At 44.1% G+C, this 22,108-nt stretch overlaps 1 protein-coding gene across 1 annotated transcript; it reads left to right on the top strand.

Moving 5' to 3' along the window:
- The first annotated feature begins 3,185 nt into the window (after positions 1–3,185).
- tmem51a (transmembrane protein 51a) lies at positions 3,186–21,287 on the top strand. The gene is made up of 3 exons (XM_064297860.1): positions 3,186–3,482; positions 14,630–15,084; positions 18,499–21,287. Exons 2-3 carry the CDS (start codon positions 14,681–14,683, stop codon positions 18,899–18,901), a joined length of 807 nt encoding a protein of 268 aa, XP_064153930.1. The 5' UTR covers positions 3,186–3,482; positions 14,630–14,680; the 3' UTR covers positions 18,902–21,287.
- The last annotated feature ends 821 nt before the right edge of the window (positions 21,288–22,108 follow it).

Raw genomic sequence — 22,108 nt, 5'->3', positions numbered from 1 at the left:
ACAGCATGTCGGAATATGTTAAAAACATATTTGGAGTTCCTCTATGCTATGAGAAAATGTGTTATTTTTTAAATATATGGCAAAAATGTTTTGTCTTGTAAGGGGGCATGGAAGAGTGGGGAGGAGGCGCAAGATCTCTTGGATCAGCATATTATAAAATATTCTCTCCTCGTGTTCCGAGATGCAGTACTGTAAGCTTACAGACCAGCGATGACTATGCGGGCTAAGCCAATAAACGGCTGTATCGCAAGAGCATTCTAGCGCTGGTGAAAGCATACATATTTACAGTACAGTGCTGCTGTGTTCCACACACAGTATGTCATGGAAACTGGTGGCATAGGTCATTGGTGTCTTTGAAGAGCTTGGGAGACAATGTCAGATGGGACACTTCTCCCAGTGGTACAAACCTTCTGACCCCACCAACTCCGCCCGCACCCCCTCACCCCACAGACACTGACAGAATGACAGAAGGCTGGTGTCCCGCTGTCTGAAGTAACATCAACAAAACGTTCTATACATATTTCCGGTGCTTGAAGTGTGCCGAAATGTTTTGCTCATGTGAGTACCAGGGCTTTTTCTAGCTTTCCACTTCTTCCCATAACCCCTACGTATGCTTGCCTGACCAACCCCCCCCCCCCCCCCCCCCCCCCCCAAAAAAAAAAAAAAACATTTTACAATCACATATAGGCCAAATGTAACTACTTTACTGTTCAATGAACGCTTGAGGATGTCGGCTCTACTTTACTATAGCATGCACCCTGGCCAAAACAAATCTTGACATGTTCTGCATTGCCTGATGTGTCACCTGTTCAACCAACATACAGAGGTGGAAATGTCCAAGCCTGAAATTTCCAAACCAGGCCAGTAGCCGGAATGTCAAAAGGCTTCTTTTCTCACCCCAGGGGATTTTCCAGGCAGTCTTCTCTGCTTGGATATAATCCGCTCTGTTAGCAATAGCAGGGGGGGGATGTGTCCCACAACATTCCACCAATCCTGCTGGAGCATTCTTTTACTTCTGCATCTCCACCATCCACAGTCCCAGTCCCTGTTGCTTCCTTTACTTATAAGCTTGATCATTTTCTTGCGAGACAGTGTCACAAGGTGCAGAGGCAAATAGAAATGATTTGAGTTGCTGAAGGTCAAGAAGGTATTTCCTGCCACCTGGTTATACCCGGTTATATTATTTTCCATTCATCAATCCAACATAATTACATGCTGTTCGCCTGATCCAACTCTTTAAAAGATTTTGTATAAAAATCACATCTTATGAGAATATGGGGAAAATATATCTTTGGGCTGGTCTAAATTTTAACAGCGGAAACCAGTCATTAATTGACCTTATGTATCCTGTTGTGGAATTAAATATCACATGAGCTGAAATCTAGAACACTTGTCCTCATAATTGTTTTTTTAAAGATAAAACTGGACAAATGTTTTAGAGTAAGTAAACACAGATGTATGTGCAGCCACAGGCCACAGCTTGTATTCCATGAAATATTTCACATTACATTGGTATGCCTTCAACCATGTCAGCTGGAGGTAAAGTTCTTTATCTGGAACTTAGACTGCAATCTTAATGTTAGGCCCAGACTCGATCTAATGGTAATATGCTTTTATTCCTCATCTTAATAGTTGCATAAACATTTTGCTGATTTGATTGCAGTTTAATTTGGGCCTTAATCTTTTATTTTAATTAAGGGAACGGTATTTTACATTTTTATTGGAATTCAGTAACAATAATAACTATTGTGCTTTTATTTAAATGTGTGAAATTAGTTTTTCTACACACAACATTAGTGCCTTGTTAACTAAGAACTGATGTCAACTGTCAGCAGCTTAATCGGAATACAAACAACATTTACAAACTTTTTTGTTTCTGTAATGAATTACACAGTATGGATTTCTGTAGTGTATGCAATGCAGACAGCAGACAACTGGTACCAACAGCAGCAAAATTTTAAATGAAATGTTTTACACAATGACTTCAAGCTTGTATTAATGTGCATAGTCCCATCAGTTAGCTCATGCTCAAATGTACCATTGCTCTTCTGCTGTAAATCGCACAGAGGAGACTCACTGGTAAATCGGTGCATTGTGGGCACAGTACAATAAAGTTCTGTGTGAACACTGTCTGGAGTAATCCTTCCTTGTGACTCATAGACTCCATCTTATGTGGTACGGTCCAAGTGGAAATCAAACTGGCAACCTTCACACCCACATAGCCAATAAGCTCTGCTTTATGGTTAGTTGGGGATGATTTCGCCGTTTGTTGGCAGACGCAAGACCACCACACCTTCAAGACTTGGGCGGTGGCCGAAAAAAACAAACAGATAGTCCTGTAGGTTTCCATACTGGCAATGCTACAGTAGTCCGTGTAGCATGTACATAACTGTCACTGGCAACTCGCCTCAATCTGATCCAACTTAAATAGTATGAGACATACTTCCTGTGTTTTTTCCCCCACCTCCGCTGAAACAACAATGATAAAGACATTTGAGCACACATATTAAAATATCACAACCAATTTGAATGTATCCTTCTCTATTTTCCTTCAGCCTAAATACCCTGCGCAAGGGCAAAACAGCAGGGTCACACCTGCAACCCAATTTCCTAACCACACTGCCAAAAGAGGGCATTTTTGGAACCAGATATAGAGGCATCACAGGGGCCTTATTATGAACCACCTGTATTAATGGGATGGAATTACACAGTCTATATGCTATGATGCATACAAATACCACAATGCATTGCATATGGAATATGTGTGATATGAAAGGTAAAGAACAGTGCATTTGATGGAGCAATGCAACTGCAGTGTCTCATAATCAGGGGTGTCATATTGGCAGTGGAAATTTTGGGATGATTCCAAGAGCCCTGACTGACAGAGGTCCTCAGGGAAATCGTGCAGTAATTGTCCAGGGATTTGGTGACCTGGGGTAGTGGGACCCAAAGTGAGATCATTTAATGGGGCTAAAAACTGAGGGATGAGTTTTTTCTTTTGTTAATTATGAATTTATTCCACTGGTAAATAACTACTATTACAGGATCGCCTTCAGTTCTAGATGTTGGCTACAATACGTGTAATACTCCGACGAAGCGCATGTAGCTATATCGATAATTAGTTGCGCAAGAGTGACACGGTATGTCACGATTGACTGACTCACCGATAACAATCGGTTCTTCCCCCACGCACACATCAAAACTAAACGCTAGCTACTCCACGTGCACTAAGACCAAGGGGAAAACCGTAAACACTTCACTTGGAGTGTAAAGGAAGATTCCCTCTCCGCTCCTTGGGTTTGGACAAAGTTTCTAGATTTTTTTGTCGGTGAGAATCAGGAAGAATACCTTATAAAGGGGCATAATATAAGTAAATTCTGGTTTTGCTGAATTGTGTATGCGCGTGTTCAACCGCACTTCTATCCGTAAACGTAATCGAAATGAAATCACGCGAACGCTGATCGCCAAGAACAGAATTTCAGGTAAGGCCATCACTTGCTTAAATCACCGGGACAGCAGTAACGGGTAGTTATTTATTTATGGCTGATTTATTCTCGTGGGCTTTTGAATTAAATCTTCCGGTAAACTGAACTGAACTAAGTCTTATTAGTCACAGAAAGAGGTGCGGTCAATGGGGAGACGTATTTTAAGTGTGGGTACAAGTAATCGTTACATTTTCTGCTAGTCAGGCTACTGAACGCAAACTACTGGATAACTAGTAAGTTTACGTTATCAATATTACAGAATACATTAATAGATTCCCTTCCACACTGAAGTTAAATGTAGATTTTTGAATTTTTATGTTAACTGTGTTTCAACGTTATTTGTGGGTAGCCTACTTTGTCGTCACTTCCACATCCTATCCTTATTTCCTCTTAAGTTTTTTTGCCTAATGATAGGCTATTTTTGAGTGTGGCAAAACCATAATTTAATCAACCTTTAGGACAGAGTGACTGATTATTAGAGGATGCTGGCGCTCGTACGCTTATAGCGAAATATTGCGTTTATATATTAGACAAAAGGTTAGTCTCGGTATATAAAAGCCGGGGCATTTTCTGTGACATGCACCGACAGCCACGAGACACACAAATTTCCTGTTGTAAACCCCATATATTAGGCCTGTTGCAGAATTCTAACACACCTACTCCTCTAAGTAGGCTCGGTTATTTGCGGTTCACTTATGCCTAATTGTAGTGACATTTTAACTGAGACACAATCAGCCAGACCATAGTTTAAAGTATATGTGGAAGGTACTGTAGGAGGGAGGGGCCGGTGTATTTTTGTCACTGCTTGGCAGACTTGAATCTGAGTTCCCCCCCCCCCCCCCCCTTTTTTTGGGGAGCTGCGTTACTGTAGAGTTGATGGAAAACATGGGCTACACCATCAGCATCTACTGAAGTTTTCACATTATTTGGAAGTATGTATTTTCATATTAAATAAATAGAAGTTATCCAGGCCGAACTGACTCAAGTGGATATAGTTTTTTGTTAAAGTAAGATTTCTTCCCTTGGGGTGAAGGAAGTCAGAGAACACTTATGTTATATTACTGTTTTTTAAATAACTTAATTATGTCTGTCATAATTGTTTATAACTAAATGACGGGCTTTTAAAGCGTTTTTTTCCCACACTTCATTTCGGTCCAGCAATACTGTGATTATTTTTCAACATGAATAAATTCATGGAAAATATCTAAATATGAATATATTCAATATTTTATGACAGACCATGGCATGTGATCTTATGTAGGCCTATACTGGAAAGAAAATACTACATGTTTTGGTAACAATTAGTTTTATTAGTCTTTTACTATTATGTTCCCCCTTTTTCAGTTGCCAGAAATGTTTAAAAAAAAAAAAAAACAGTATTATGACATAACATTTGATAATACAGGGGGAACCCTGGCATGGAGGATTAAGTGTAGTGTAGATTACACTGATGTGTACACTCAAGGACATATTACACGCTTGACTCAACGTCATATCTTGATTCAGACTTGCACGCAACTCTGACACACCCTCCGAATGTCTGAATATTGATCGTGGGACATACCCTTTGAATAATCCCAGAGGTAAAACACACCCTCCTGGTGGCCTGTAAAATACTTTGGCTCTGTCAATGATACACTCTGGTTCAGCTGTGCTTTGTCATATCTGTGGTACGTGTGGTTGCTCTGACTGTCGCCACAGAAGAGTAATGAGACCCTGCCAATCATTGTCACTGAGCCAACTGTATTTTAACATGGCTAACGTAAAATGCAGTCTCTTCACTAAATTGTTTAAAAAAAGTGTTTAAAAAAAAAATTTGCCATAATGTTTACAAGTGGGAGGGTTATATACATCTAATAATTCTAATAACAATGAATAATTACTCACAGTATATTTGCAGTATCCAGCACTTGTCTCACATTCAGAGCGCTTTACAGTGATGAATGCATGACAGCCATTTTTCACCAGAACGCTCACCACACATCAGCTAATGTGGTGAAGGAGTTTTTAGGCAATTGAACTGCGGTATGATGAGGTGGCAGGTTGACAGATCCAGGTTGGGAATTTAATCAGGACACCAGGGAATCCTCTACTCTTTGCTGACGAGTGTCATGGGATATGTAGTGACCACAGTGAGTCAAGACCTGAGTTTAGCATCGCTTTTGAACTACATCACTACCTACAGCAGTGTCCCCATCACTGCACTTTATATGATCAGAGGGAAGATTCGCCCCTATTTGCCCACAAACCGCACTTCCAGCAGAACCTTTTTCAGGAGGTTTCCCATCCAAGTACTAACCAAGCGAACACTAGCTTGGTTTCAGCCATTCAGCAGGTGTAGGGTAAATGATGGTGTATTGAGGTTATAAAATACGCAAGAGGAAAACAGTTTAATACGGGAATGAGTCGGGTTGGATTCTTTTTTTCACGCAGTTGCTTAAGTTGGCTACGTGAGGATTGGAAGAACAAAATCTGAAGAAAGACTATTATTGTCTTATTGGCAATGGCCTTAGACTTTACTGATTCATTCCTGATACTCCCAAAAGACCACGGGCCTACGGGCATGGTATTCTCAGCTCATATTTGGCTCAAGACAAATGACTCAGATTAGTGACATCCCAGAATAAGTGGCATTTAGCTGAACTGTGCAGCTATTTTCTTATGCAGTGAGAGATAATTTAAAAAAATACCCTGCACTCAGTGAAGAGGAATCTGGTCCTCTTTCATATTTTTGGCAATATTATCTGAGGCTCCATTGACTTTGTTCAAACCTCTCTTTATTCTCTTCAGTTAAAATCAAGCATTTTATCAATGATTGAAAGCCGCGGTTGCCTGTCTGTGAAGGCTAATGAAAGTAGGCTTTCAATTACAATCTCTCTCATGCAGTGATCTCTCCTGCAATTTTTCAGTGGTATGTCTACTTCTGGGAAATACAATTTTCCATTTAATCTCTCAAGGAATAGGCCTATATTCATTTCACAAACTTAAAAAAAAATACAGACCAAATTAGGCCTATATTAACATTAATGTATGTATGTATTTATGTATTTGTATTCATGTATGTATTTATGTTTCAATTATAGTGTTTAAGGATGATCAAATCTGAACAGGTCTTGCATTGAAAATTATTGTCAGTTTTCTCTCTAATCTGTTCATTACCGGCAGTGATGTGCAAGAGTAGCCACTGTTAATTCTGAAATCAGGAACTGGCTTCTAATTGCATCAAACAAGAATTGGTGGACCTGGCCCAGCTGTTCTGTAATTTTCCACCTCCCAAAGACCCCTGTCCTAGCAGTTTCCCCAGTCAGAGCAAAGCAGGGGCAGGGAAGGACACTTGGTGAGCTTGGAAAGGATCACTGGTTTCAATTAGAGTTCAGTGGTTCACAAACAGCGGGCTACAGAAATGCCAGAAATATCCCATGCCTTCCATTAGCGTTGATACACTGGTCAATTTAAGTGGGTTGTTGGCATAGATAGTTTGGCTGCAGCTGACATTGATCACATGTTTAAGCGTATTTTTTGTGTGTGCCGTTTTTAAATAGTTTGAATAACTTGGGGAAAGTATGCTCACATGCCCCGGAAGCGTGCTGAGTTTTGACTGCGGTACATTTGTTGTTATTCATTGTTAGAAGCCATGCTGCACTCTTTGGAAATTGCTGTCAGAACTTTTCATTAAAATTAATTTTCAACAAAGGCAGTCCAACCAAAGTATTCTGTAAGTGTAGCCGGCAGTTCCATCCTGTAATTGGAAAACGTCTTTGGTGTCTGAGATTTTATAATTTGAGCTGATTGCCTGACCATTTCAGTAGAAGGGTGTGAATGCAAGCAGGGGGTCTAATGTCAGTCTCGATGAACCGCTCCAAGTGCCTATTGCTGCCCTGCATTTCAAAAAAATGTGAGGATTGGCAAGATTCTCTCATCACATCTTTTTGGCAAAATATGGGCTCTACAGTCTGGACACTCGTCCAAATGTTTTTTTTTTTCATATCACTGAGCAGTGATCAGCCAAGGAAATGGCAAGAAAGTCAAGCCACTGGAATACCTGGGCCTATTGTATGTTTTCCATATGTGCCAGAAACTGCCCTTTATGGTTGTATCTCGGGCCCAATTAGATATTCTCCTCTTTAGCTTTATTATCGCCTATGATTATTAACCCCAAGTAGCCTCCCCCCTTTAAACCCCTGGAAGTACCCCAGGGTGTTTCTGAATTAGGCTATTTCCATGGTAACTGCAGCGTGTTTATTGGCTTTATTTATTTTTCATGTAATCTATATCTTTAATAGGCTCTACAGTACCTCAGTGATACATTGAAGAGACGTTCACCATCCATTTCAAATCAAATAGATTTTATTTGTATTTGCGCTTTTTACTGAAACCTGTCACAAAGACGCTTTTGCAGAATGTCAGAAATGAGTGAAAACACAGCAAGAACCGAGCAACAACCAGGCCTGAACCCATTAATAGCAAGTGCATGAGGTAAAAAAAATACTCCCAGTGGGGAGAAAAACCCTCAAATGGAGGCAAGAAATAACTCCTTGATGGGAAGGAATCTAGGGATGAACCCGGCAGTTGAGGGGGAACCCATGCTCCATTGGCCGGCCTGGTGTAAAGTAGCAGTAGACTGGTAGCAGTTACTGACACACAGTAAGGGATCAATCATAGGAAATAAAATGGGTTGAGCAGGTTACGGTTGAGGTAATGAACTATTAGAACTCAAAATTGTACAGTTCAGTATAGTGGTGTTTGGAGGGGCCGGGCGATACATCTGGAGCTCCAGGCTGCGTCGAGACGTGGGTACGAAGCAGGGGAGGAACAGGGCTGTGGCTGTTTGCGCCCAAGGGGTGAAGGACAGGGTTGGAGGGATTCTGTGGACTCGGGGCGAAGAAACGGGCTGGAGCGGTCCGTGAACTCGGGGCGAGGGAGGGGCAGGAGCCCCAGGGGAAAGGAAACAGAGAAGACGAGGTTAGGCACTGTAAAGATTGTCAGCACACTGAGTAAATGTGGTCTCTGTGCCAATAACCTAGAATAAACACATGGATTAGAAGCTTCATCTAGCTCCTTTACAATCCACAGCCACCAGTGAACAGTGTATGAGGGCTGAGACAGCCACTACTGACAGCCCTCCTACTGTAGCCATAATCTGATTTCAATGTTCTAACCTAGCAGGCCTAACTCAGACCATACATTCATGGACTAGGCTAAACTGCTTTCCTCCCTCTATGCCATAGCCCAGGACAATGCCTGGGCTAGGCTGATAAACCAACATCTGGTCCTGCTTGCTCCAGCCCACTCAGAGGTCCGCACATCCACATTTAACTTCATGAACTCCATGATTTAACTTGACCGTTTATCTGGATATTGGCCCTTAGGAATGGCTAGCTATATGATTGATTAAAGAGGTATGTTTTTAGCCTGCACTTATAGACAGAAAATTGTGCCTGTAGCCCATACATGGACTTCACATTTGTTCATTGAACATGCACATCTACCATGCTATTTGCAGCTGTGTTTTTGTGGTGAAATCAAGGTATTTTGTGTTTGGTCTTCCTAAAGGTTTGTAAGTAAATTTTTGGTTGAGTTCAGTTGGGCTCTCACATTTCTGCAAGGTTCAAGTTGTGCTGAAGGCTCGGTCTCTGGCTCTAGAAGGGCCTTTTGTTCTCTAATAGCTGTTTAGATAACCTTGGTCAAGATAGGATCTTGATTACAGATTGTAATTCTAATATAACCTGCACATGCAGCAGTGTTCTGCAGTGGTAGAGCTGGACTTGTTTGAGTAAACATGGACTCTGCCTGTGTATTCCTAATCAATGCTTTATTTACAATTCAGCTGTAAATGACACAATTCATCCTGCACAAGGGCTCACGTCAAACACATCGATAACTCGAAAAGAATGCACTCAGTAGAGTGCAGACCTCTGCCAAGGCAATACAGTCTCCCCTCGCATTAAGGTGCACAGCAAGCGTCTTTGCAATCCTGTCAGTACTTTTCGGGATATGTTTGGCCTGATGTTAGCTTTAGAGGAAAGGTCGGAGGTCACCAAAGTAAATAGTTGTCTTCCTTTTGGAAAAATGGATGGCCGCAGCAAATTTCCAGATATGGCTTTCACAGACGAACAGGCTGACGGATGGACGTGCAGGTAATCGCTTTGAAAGTTGAAAGACAGCACGTGGATGCATTTTACGCATTTCTGCTCGCCCGCATTTATGAAATCCACCGGAATGCGACTCATTATCAACGTATGCTTGCGTGTGTTAAAAAAAAAACGTGTGAGGCATGCGCCAAACGTTCGCTCGCTGAAAGGCTGTGAGGCGCAGCAGGTCTGGAGTCCGCTGCGTCGAATGAGCTGGATTCTCCTTCTCGTCTGAGAGCCGGCAGTTAATGGGGGGGTCAGAGCTTTTCTGTGAGCCATTGATAGATGTCTAACTTGTGGAGCTTTTTTTGTGGCAAAACTCTTAACCGCTCTGGCTCTTCTGAAAGAATAGAATACCTCCAATGCAGGGCGACTCCCACCTTTACCTAGTGTGACAGCGTGTTCCAGACAGGTAGAGGATTATACTCAGTTATTCAGTTTTTGCCTGCAGGGTTTCATGTCTAGAAGTTACCCAATGCAGACGTTTTCAACCTTATGTCAATAGAAAGGTTTTTTTTTTTCTTCCCCTGAACCGAGGCTTTAACTGAAGTGCTCATTTATACAATTTGCACCTTACATTTTATTATCCTTTAAAATGATTTTTCTTCAACCCATTTCCTCCTCTTGTCTGCAGTACACTCGGCAGTGCTTCTGTAATTGTTTGAAAACCACTGACTAGACAGTCGTGGTACTTCATGTATCACCTTGACACTCCCAGTCTACTGGCTACTATTTATTGGTTGTCCTTTGTTTGACCCCACAACCTTATGGTGCCTGGAAGGACAAACCACTCAACCACTGTTTTAGTCTCGAGCGTTTGGATTCATAGTTGATTTTCCCCCCCTCATGCCTGTCTCTTTTTCTCACTTCTTGTACAGTGTTGTTTCATTAATATTAATCAACCTTCTTCCACAAGGGCTGTGGTCACAACCGCACTGTGATTACGGATGATGTCATGGAAGAGCAAGCTCTGCAAACGTGACAGCCTCTGAGCACGTTTTCTCTCAAGTTCCTTGCAGACACTGCCGGGGTTTTCAACGAGTGATCTAGTTCGAGTTGTGTTGAGTTTTGTCTTCTGTCTCGGAGAGAATGGTTCCTCAAATCAAACGAGAGTGCTTGTCGAAAACCGCGGCAGTGTTTACAAGCAACTTGAGGAAAAGCGCTTGGATGTTACCGTGTTTACCCATCAATGATGTCATCCGTAACCAACAGCGCCCCTTGTGAAAAGGTCCATTGATGAGGCCTGAGGCCTGCAAGCTGCAAGGCAAGAACAGTGAAATTGGACTTGTTGGATGTTGGGCTCTTTGAGGGTTGGGCCGTCGAAATGAAAGCGGGACAGGAAAGGACTTCCTGTAATCTTCAGAACTGAGACACGATTTTCTCATCTGTGTTTCCTCCGCCAATCATCCCTGCATTGATGGCTTTAGTGTTTAGTCTGTGTGTCAGAATCTGTGCCATCTGAGTTTTATTTCATGTCAAGAGCCTTTTTTTCTTATCTAAAATTGGCAGCAGGACTGGGAGGCAAACTTTGGGAATTTGGTTCTGTCGGTTTGACGAGAAGGGAATTGGTGTTGTACTTGCCCTCTTGCACTTCTGTGCTGCTTTCTAGAGATTCATCTTTGTGTCATTAAAAACTGAATTTCCAGGCAGATCCTTATGAAGATTTCTGCCTTGATGTTTTTTTTTATTTTAAATCCACACCTTTCCCTTTCATCGTAGCTGGAAGTGCACCAGATTTCCGACGTCTCTGGGAAATAGCTGTTGAGATTGTTACCTCCTCCTGAGTCAGACAGGCCCATTCTTTTTGTTAGAATTTTTCTGACAGTATGTGGGCTCAGAGAATACGAACAAGATGGGTGTTTTGTTTCCTCACATATTTAAATGGTTGATGTTCATTTCTTTGATGAAGACGTGCTCCCAGCTTGTCTTATGTAAAAAAAAAAAAATAAAATAAAATAAAAAGAATTCAACATTAATGGCAGTTGAAGAAGCAGCTAGTACTGCTAGTGCCACAGGTGTATCCCATCCTGGTCTAACGTCCAGTTATTTGTTCTCTCTCTGCCCTGTCTGCACTCTTTAGCCAGCAGAGCTGCCAATGTTAGGCTCAGGCTGACTGCAGAATCGTCACGCTCTCCGGTTGTCTGTAAATGGTGTTTGAATACAGCCTCACTTGATCGACTACATTCTCATTAGGGAAGTTTGCGCTGATACCTCCCTTCCATCCTGAGAGAGAGAGAGTGGATGGAGGGAGGGAGAGAGAGGGGAAGGCAATTGTGCCTCAGGATCCCTTTTATATAACCCCCCCCCCCCCCCCCCCCATAAATAACTTGCCAGGCATTTACGGATAAAGATGCCATTTGTTCCTTTGGCATTTGGCATGACACAAGAATTCCACCAGCAGTGTGCAGGCAGATTTGCTCCCCGGTCTGCCTGGGGTCCGTCCTCCCTGGTAAACATCAAAATGGAGGAACCAGAGAGAGATTGCGTCCCTCACACATAGACCCCCCATTTTGTAACCTTCTGCTCCCTGACAGACCAGGCGTAGATTTACGCTTTATGTCTCATTGCTGATGGTAATCTCCATGCGCAGACACTCTGTGTCCCGTGTCCTCTGCGTGGCAGAAGAGAAGGGCGCTCTGGTACAGTTGGCTGGTTCCACTGTAAAGTGTAACTGAGCACTTGCACGTTTATCCAGAGAAGCGATAGTGTTTCTGCTTGCGCAGTACAGAGGCATTTGTCAGCCGATGAGTCATTCAAGTCTGAAAACGTTTAGTGCCACCCCCTGTGTGCTGCTAAGTCCTTTTCCTCAAGAGCAGTTATTGCTTTACACCCTTCAAATTACGACGTGCATGCGTTAACAGGAAAAAGAAAATGCAGTGCGCATTTTACAGTGTCACAAAGTAATTTACAGCCTCTGCAGCTCTCAAGCAATCCTGAATGCCCTTTAACACACCTAGTACCTTGTTTCCAGCTTGTCTGACGCAGTGTGCGTGTAGGAAATCACGATGCTTTGCTACTTTCATGTTGTACCGACAACAGTATGCAGGCTTGTTGCGGATGACTTCCTCCGCCTTAGGTTGTATTATCACTAAACAGAATATGAACACCGTGGTGTTTGGATTGCAGAAGAAAACGTATAGATATAGATTCCCTTAGGAAATCACGGTTATTGGGACATTTCAGTGTGAAGGCTTGGCCCAGTGGGAGAGGGCTAGCATTTTGGGAAATTAATACATTTTTCCCTTTTTAACTTTAAAGGTGAAGACCGTCCACAAAGCCCTACATTTATTTACGGTACCATGCCATTTTAAAGCAGACAGATTTATGAAAGAAATTAAAGTTATAAAAGCTGGTTAGCCTATCGGAGGTGTGTTGTAGACAGACTTTGACTCCTGTGTCACCACATACTTTACCGTAACTTAGTGGTTATGAGCGTTTTAATGTAACAGTGGTGCAAGACTAGTTTGTTTTGGCTGTGTGACCGTCTGAAGTCCGTTTTAAGAGGCAAGTGGAAGGTTTTACTGAATATGTTCACTGTGGTTTAAAGGGCATCTAGAAACACTGTCAGTAGTGCACCTGACTGTTTTCATTTGACACATATGCACATGGTTCTGGAGATTATTTTCTAGAATAGGTTAATAAGCATCAGAAGGTGTGTGAACAGTGTTTTAATTTCATGCAACAATCACAACCCAAGTGAACTTAAATGCTTCTTACTTCCCTCAGAACATATCCTGTTTACCTTTTAACTCTTTTGTTGATGGCACAGTCGTTGCCAACTGGATGATCTTGAAGTTCACTAGCGTCATTACTTTCTGGGATGAAGCCCATTTCCACCAGGGACAACAACTATGAAATAAAAAAATGGCTGAAAAATGATGGCAGTGGAAATGAAGCTAGAACATTACATTACATTTATTTAGCAGACTCTTTTATCCAAAGCGACATACAGAAGTGCATATCAAGGTCATTGGAACAACTTATAAAACAGGTTTGATAAGGTACAATGCTCATTTTGTACTGTTATTCATAACCAAGAACACAGTCCAGTTCACGCAGTGAACATTATTCTCACCTAACCTATGCTAAGTAAAACTAGGGGGGAGTACAAGCCACAATTAGCTAGAACAATTCATATTGTCCTAGTGATTTTTAGAGTACATCTCCAGCGATTTCCTATCTAACCAATCGCAGCTTTGTGCTGTCTGTTCCTGCAGGAAGCGTACGTGTGTGTTGATGGACGGGTATTCACGGTACAACAAGTTCTCTGGTGTGGATGGAGTGATAGTGAAGAATTTACGGTTTGTCATTATAGTCATCGGTATTGTTGCCGTTGGAAACGAGCCTTTGCAGTTCCGGCTGCAGGGGTGTTCTTCAGTTCTGAGTTGGACAGTCCCGTGTGGGGCTCTGGGACCGGCTCTGTGGAGTACAAACACGTCCCCAGAGAGCAGCGCTCCTGCAGGAAGGATGAAGGGCCTCATTCAGCAGATCTGGACTCCCTCTGGATTGCTTTCCTGTGGCGGTGGCATCTTTTTTAAAGCCCAGGAAGAAAGGCCCGTTTTTAAAGGAGCTCGGGGAATTTATTAGAACCCGCGCTGATCTCCTTTCGGCTTTCTCCCTGGGCGCCCTGCAGAAGCACTCCTGGAAGTTTTCACCTTGCCCTTCTGCAGCGGGACACTGGTCCAGTTTCATCTTTGTTTGCTGAAACGTTTTCTCTTTGGGTTGGGGGAGGGGGCATTGTTGGTTGGAGCACTCCTTCCTCTCTTTGCTGGTGACTGACCAAGCATTATTCTTCCAGTTTGTGGCATTTTTGTTGATTCCTTTAAATTTGACAGCGGGTTTTGAGCACTTTGATTTTAACCAGCTCCTCTGAGACAAAGACTGAGGGAGTGAGTAGCAGTCCAGTTCTTTGCTTGTCTGTTGATTGGTCTAGCGTTGCAATTTTAAGGGATGTTCATTGGTTTTGAGTGCTATGAATATTAACGAGCTGCTTGCCCCTCCCCTTTGCTGCAGCCAGTTGGAGCGGAGAGCTGTGGTAGGCTGGGCCCGGGTCCGAGGAGGGAGATGTGCTCCAGCGGGCAGCTGTGCTCGGGGAACGGGCGGCCGCCATCCAGCTACGCCAGCGACAATGCCAACAACTCGGGCTCGCAGTACGCCCTCTGCGCCCTGGGCGTGGGGCTGGTGGCGCTGGGCATCGTCATGATCGTGTGGAGCGTGGTGCCCTCCAACGTGCCCGGGAACAGCAGCAGCGGCGGCAGCAGCGGCGGCGGCTCCAAGCCGGGGCCCGGCAACGCCAGCGCCAGGGGCAACACGTCGTCGGTGGCCTTCGTCCTGGCCGGGGTGGGCGTGGCCATGCTGCTCCTGTCCATCTGCCTGGGCGTGCGGAGCAAGCGGCGGCAGCAGCGGGCGGCCCAGGCGGCCGACGCCCGGTTGAGCACCCGTGCGACCCAGGGGCAGGAAGGGGAGACGTGAGTGCCGCTTCCTTCCCCCCCGCCCTCTTCCCCCCCCCCCCTCCTCTCCCTCCCCTCTAACTCTACTCCCTGTCCTTACAGAAACGCACACATATCTGCCCTGCTTACTCTTACACTTCCTCCCCTTTCCCCATCCTCTAACTCTCCTCTACCTCTCCTCCCTGTCCTTACACAAACACACACATATCTGCCCTGCTTACTCTTACACGTCCTCCCCCGCTTTCCCTCCCCTCTCCCTCTCCCCGCTGTCCTTACACAAACACACACATATCTGCCCCCCTTACACTTCCTTCTCTCTGATTTACTGTGTTTGGTGGTTTGAAGTCTCACAGCGCCACAGTTTACCGCTCAGTGACAGAACGCCTCATATCCAATATGATATCTGGATATCTTAACTGTCACAGCTGGTTAAATTATGTCTTTATAGGAGACAAGCAGCAAAGCTGGAGTTGTGAAGTAATAATAAAAATAATAATAACTGTATTTATGGAGCACTTTTCCAACAACAAGCACAAAGTGCTTTACATAAAAGAAAAAAATAAAGCACAATAGTATAACACCACTATAAAACAATAAAAGCACTCTAAAATAATGAAGATCAAAAGGTGCGAGTACAGGACTAAAATCAAGCAAGAAAATACATTTTTTTAAAGTTCCACACAATGCAAGACAAGGCTCGCAATCAGAGGTTAAAAATGAAAACCGATAAAAATTAAATTTAAGATTTAAAAACGGAGTGAGACTTAGACGCTTGAATGAAAGACTTTAGAATGGGAAAGGGAGGCGAGCACTGTAATTAGCGAATTGGTACAATGTGATTACCGCCTATGTGCTTGTGTCTCTGCATTTAGGCAGTTGGAAACTGGAGGAGTCATCCTGGTGATCGATTTTTAGGCCTTTCAGACTTTCGGTATTCTAACAGAAGGACAGAAACGCTTCGGGCTCGTTCAGTCGTTTGTTTCCGTGCGTGTGTTCTTCTTTCCTTTCTCCCTAATGTTCGGGGACAGAGACTCTAAGCTCACTCTCAGAGCCCAGTGCACTCTGGCCCCCCCAGAACACGAGGAGGTGGGGGAGGGTCAGAGGGGAAAAAAGTGGTGACCTGCTGCGAAGGAGTTAAACCATACGAGAGAAAAAACAGGGCATTCTTTAAATGCCTTTCTGGTTACAGCGCCAGTGACTCTGACTTTGGGCACTTGGCACTCGACGGTGGCACCATGGGTGCAGGTTTCAGCCGAAGTGGCCTCTTCTCGAGCTTGTGTCCGTGTTGTGCACGTTACCGTGTGAATCGGCCCGGGAACGCATACAAAAGTAGGTGACGTTCAGACTGAGAAGATGCTTACTCGGGCTGTTATGCTCGTAGGCTTACTCGGGCTATTATGCTCGTAGGCTTACTCGGGCTATTATGCTCGTAGGCTTACTTGGGCTATTATGCTCGTAGGCTTTGTGAAGTAAGATTAGCTGTGTTTACCGTAAGTGACGTGCGCTTGATAAATACAGAAGATTGTTCCGCAGATATTAGTTTGGCAGGTGCAGGGTAAGGCGTGGGTGGAGCGTCACATTAAACATGCTGTCCTTGCTATTATTACCACAATTAAATCATTAAATGATTCATGTTTTCCCAGCCAAAGCCCATTCACAGTGTTTGTTTCTCTGCGCTGGCAAATTATGCGCTCGATGGCGCCATTTCGGGTTTGGCGGAAATGCAAATGCGTAGAAGGGCAGGGAGACTTCTGCAAAAAGCTGACACGGTTTGCCGTTTGAGTTCTGCTTTTCAGAAAGACGTGCCGATTCTGACTCCGCATCGCAGGATATTTCGGTTCTTCAGAGACATTGGCAGCAGGACGCCGCCGTGCCGCAGCGTAGCGGTCCTTCAGAGGAGCCGCCAGACGATGACCGTGTGCTCATGTTAACCGTTTGCAGGGGCGGTCTGGGAGGAGGTTAATCACGCGCTGTTATTTTTTCGTGCTGAGTCCTGGCTTTGAGGCCGGGCCGTGTTTTCGGGGGAATGGCGGGAGGTCTCGGAGCGGACCCGCTGTCCTACCGTCGTAATTCGCCGGGAGGCAGCTGTGTTCCCCTCCCCCGCCCCCGGGGAGCGCCTGGGCGTGGGCCCTTCTCCTGTCCTCGCTTTGGGAACACACCAGAACTGGTATGAGCGCTGGCAGAACACCCAGGCCGTTCGCCGCGGTGCTTCAGACGGTGCGGCGCGAGCCAGATGGCGGCTGTTTGTGCTGCACCTGCGTGGGCCCTAGTAAAACAGCATCCCCTGTATCCTGTTCATCCGCAAGTCATTTCTCTTCTCACACGCTGTATTTACAGTGTGCTGTTCTTCCAGTAAATAACATTTGTTTTGCTTATTTATGTAGATGTTTGAATTTCGTTTTTGTTGACCTTGTTTTGCCAACAAAGCAAAGATTATAAACATAATTTATTTATTTATTTATATTGCATTTTTGAGGCAGACAAGCAGGGTTTGCTTCAGAGATCGGCAGAGCTTGAACTTTTCTTGTTGATCTGCTCAGTGTAAAATCAGTTCAGAGGAGGCGATTCAGAATCAGCTCAGGTTTGGTGCGTACACGCATGGAGAATCACATGGAGTAAAGGTGTTCAGGCACTCTCCCACAGCAGGATCCAGGATGGGGAGTTTCTCCTGTTCACGGCTGTGGAGGTTAGGACAGCCGAAACCCCGCCCATCTTCTGATGCAGTCTGAGGGCCCACCTCCTCAGACTGCATCATAGCTCCTCTGACCCTCTACAGCCTTCCTCCTTCTGTTTTTTCACATGTCATTTTGGGATTGTAATGTTTAAAAAACAGTTCAGCTGTGTAGTGTGTATCTTTACACTTACTGATTATGAATGGGTCTTCTGTTTTTTTAGCAAACTTGCACTTTTGTATTCCTGAGGCTAAAACTGAAATTCTCCTGTCATTTTTTTAAGTCTGCTTAAGAGCATCTGCAGACTGCTTGTGATAGTCAAGATTGCAATTCAGAATCACTTTAGATTGCACCATGGCTCCCCTGACAACCTTTAAATGTCATTTATTTTTACCTTTTTTTTCCTTCTGATTTTCTTTGGGATAATGTTATAGGTGTAGTAGTGTCTGAGTTTGAGAAGTCTACTGATGCTTTCTTTGGTTACATTACAAATAGTTGTTTGTTAGGTCAGCATCACGCTTTTTTCATCATAAATGGGCCTCTGTGCCTTGGTGATGCCACACTGTTGTATTCCTGAGAGAAACACTGACGTTCTCTGCTACTGTACGTTGCTGAGGATAAGAGTGTCTGCAGAGTGACTGTCGTGTGATGTAGAGATGGGTTCTAACAGGAAGCCATGTTTTTGAGTGGCGGTGAGTGGACGGAAGGCGGATTTCAGGCGCGGGCGTTGAAACCTCTGCTTGTGCGTGTCTGTGCGCAGGGAGGAGACGGCCGCCAGGTATGACGTGCCCACCTACGAGGAGGCGGTGGGCAGCGGGCAGTACCCGGCGCCGCCCAGCCTCCTGCCCTGCAGCAGCAGCGCCTCCCAGCTCCCGTCCTACGAGGACCTGGTGGACGGCGTCCAGCACGAGGACGAGGACGAGGACGAGGCGCCTGCCGGTCCCCAGCCCGCCCCCGCCGCCGCCGCCGCCGCCCCTCAGCTACAGCCCGCGCCCAACCGCCAGAACGGGCTCGGCCGCAAGCTCCGCCCCCCCAAGGTGAGGCGAATCAAATCGGAGAAGCTGCACCTGAAGGACATCAGTAACGCGCCCCAGGCCGGCCCACCATCCATTGAGCCCCTCACTCCTCCCCCGCAGTATGATGACCAGCTGCCAAGACTCTGAAGGAGCCCCCTGCTGGCCGGAAGAGAGAAATGCCACTTAATTTTCTCTCTCACTCTCTTTCTCTTTTTCTCTCTCTCTTGCTAACTCTGAACTAAAACTGTTATCTGTGACTGTCAGACATCCTGCCTGTCATCCAGAAGGATGGCACAAGCAGAGTGAAATAGCCGTTGCTATTCACATTTTCCATTCTAAGATAATGGACAGATAATGAATAAAGGCAGTAGTCTTTTAAATGAAGGGGTGGGATGGGGAGGGGGGGTGTGCTCCTTTCTGATCAAAAACCTCCAGGCCTTAATGGAGTCAGTTTCTTGCCCTTCCAGCTCAGTATCTGTAATGAAGAATGTTTCAAACCCTGTGCTTATTCTTCTAAAGAATTTCAGCCTTTGAATGTTTGAGTGAATGACAGGTCCCATACAATTTCAAATATGACCATTTGTGTTTCTTATTATGCTGGGGGATTCTAAAGCTGGCTGATATTGTGTTAAGAATTTAGGATTGCTTTTTGGATACGAATGAACACAGCACAGATCTATGCCTTGGTTCTTTCTTATTCTTATTCTGACTTTTGATTGGTTCATTCTGTGCAGTGTGGTTCACAAGTGCTTTTCAGACTGTTCCAGGCATCTTCGCAGTGAGCTGATTGGTTAAATTAGAGCCGTGCGCACAAGGACACGCTTTTACGACTTCCAGGCATCTTTGTGGCCAGCTAATTGAGCGTGGTCAGAAGAGAAGGACCCCATAGATGGCCGGGTCCTCAGCTGTAGGCCTGGGACAAAGGCTGCACGTTCTGAGGGCAGCTGCGGGGGGTTTTTTTTGTTGTTTGTTTTTTTTTGTGGAGCATCTCCGCAGACAGACAGTACCGGCCGATGGCCGAGCACAGAGGACCTCTTTGACTGCGCATCTGCCAGCAGGAAGAGAGAGACTCTGGCCATCCCCACAGCTCTGACTGCTCTCTCTGTCCTCCCGACGGCGGCACCTGAAACGGGCTTTTCTGTCGTACCCCAGAACGGTTGGGGAATGGCCCCTCCAGGGAGGGGAAGTGTCCCGCGCTGTGGGTTCGGCCCCAAGGGTCTTTCACCCTGCTTTTCTGGACCCTGTGAAAGAGCTTTCCCATTGGCGTCTTTATCTGACTTCGCCTTCATTCAACTCCGGAAGAATGCCCCCGCCCGTCCCCACCATTTTAAATCAGCGACAGACTTTGTGTACAAAATCTTGATTCGAAATGTGAGAAATCTAATTCGAGGTGCTTCTTTTAGAAATCTTTTCAAAGGTATATTTGGTCCTTGTGATATGTCTGGACTTGTGACATGTCACTTTTCAACATGAATGTGGAACAAAATGGCTACCTGGTCTTGTTTGTTACAAAGCAAAGGTGGTATTCGCAACCCCATTCAATCTAATGTTTACCTTAGATGTATGGCTCATATAAATACCATGTTCATCTCTTTCCATTTTCATTCAATTCATTTCGGTGTTGAAAAATATTTGGTCCCAGTTTGCTGTATGGGAATAGATTGACTGCCTTACATGGTAACTACATAAGTACCATGCAGTTCTTTAACGTTTTATTCCACGTGTATAATTAAATATAGTATTAGAGATAGTATTGTGGCTATTTTACGGCCTACATTTAATGATATTATTTGTAATTGGACTCGGTAAACAAAATCTGCAATATTTCCTGTGCAGTTACTGTATATTGATCTGAATCTCAATTGATCTGCCGCGTTGTTTTAATAATTATCACAGATGTAGATGTTTCTCGGGTGTGTGTGTGTGTGTGTGGGTGGGGGGGGGGGGGTTGTGTGTGGGGGAGGGGCTGCTTTGAACACTTTAGTTGGTTTAAAAATTCCAAATATTCACTGAAAAAATACCTACAAGAGATATGGTTGGTTTTTGCATTTGTTTTGCAGTTCAACCTGCAATGACCAGTTTAGGTTATGGTTCAGACTTAATTTCAGCAGCAATGCACACATCACACAAGAAAAGTATTTTTAATGTCATGCTGCCATGCTCCCTAACAGAATGATGCTGTTCCTTTTTTAGCTGTACATACGTTTTTTTTTTCAGGAAGCCTAAGGAATCCTCTGAATGCATGTTTTAAAGTAACCTTGTTGTACATTCACTGTACTACATCCTTGTTTATCGAAGGTGCATAAATATTATTTTTGCCATCTGATCCCATAGAAATATTTTCAACAATGTGTTAGGGTTCTCCTGAGTTAACATGAACGGAGGTGTTAAACATAGTGCTGGAAATGTGCGTGAGACTGTGTTTTAATAATGCAAATCAGTATTGAATAAGATGTATTTATTTTGAATGTGTTTTTAAAGAGGATGTGCTCCTCTCCTGAAATTGTTAGTAATAAAATGAAAATGCTACCCATATTTGTATTTCAGTACCTCTGTCTTGCACGACCCGTCAGTACTGCTTTTTTTTTTTTTTTTGCATGTTCTATGTTAAGGTTTTTGACAAGTAACTTGCATCGCAAACATTTCTGACATTTGCTTGCTCTGACTAAGAACTTTTTATTTTTTATTTTGAGGCATCTTTCTGGGGGAAACTCAATTCCCATGTACAGTGTTCAGAAGTAATATCAAAAATATTGTGTCAGCAGTGATAAAGGTGGCAATCTCTGCAGTGTAAAAGTTGAAAGTTCTGATGCTGAAATATTTTTTTTATTTATTGGTGGAGCTGCTTGAGTTCACCTGCTGTTCAAAGTTCCCCGAATGAGAAGGAATTCGCACATTCCTGTAACCTTCTGTCCTTGATGGGTTTTCTCTTTTTATTGCCTAAACGTGAAAGCTAGAATTTTCTCTTTATGGCTGTTCTTCCTGAGCTGACTGTCATGTTTATCTCTTAAAACACAGAACACATAATATGTACAATTAAAGAGCTGTACACAGTAATCACAGCCCTACACCTCTCTACAGAAGCCACAGCTCTACACCTCTCTACAGGGACCACAGCTGTATACCTCTCCACAGAAACCACAGTTCTACGCCTATACAGAAAACACAGCTCTACATCTCTCTGCAGTAGCTGTATTGTTACAGTGCACGTTGTGTTTTTATTGTTCATCCATGTATTTTGTTGCTTGTGTAGTTTATGAACATAAAGTGATAATTTCCCATTCTGGGATCAATAATTTACTCTTCTAGTACTACTACAGCTACAAATTCCTGCAGCTTGAAGGACACTGTTTC

This window comes from Anguilla rostrata, chromosome 11 (assembly GCF_018555375.3).
Source record: "Anguilla rostrata isolate EN2019 chromosome 11, ASM1855537v3, whole genome shotgun sequence".
In the NCBI taxonomy this organism is placed as follows: Eukaryota; Metazoa; Chordata; class Actinopteri; order Anguilliformes; family Anguillidae; genus Anguilla; species Anguilla rostrata.
Note: the sequence above shows the minus strand (reverse complement) of the source record. Positions and strands in the feature narration are given on the sequence as shown.

Bases quoted from the DNA above. Each gene is read 5' to 3' on its own strand.
- tmem51a (XM_064297860.1), top strand. From the start codon at position 14,681: ATGTGCTCCAGCGGGCAGCTGTGCTCGGGGAACGGGCGGCCGCCATCC. The intron at 15,085-18,498 runs GTGAGTGCCGCT...GTCTGTGCGCAG, and splicing joins CAGGGGCAGGAAGGGGAGAC to GGAGGAGACGGCCGCCAGGT.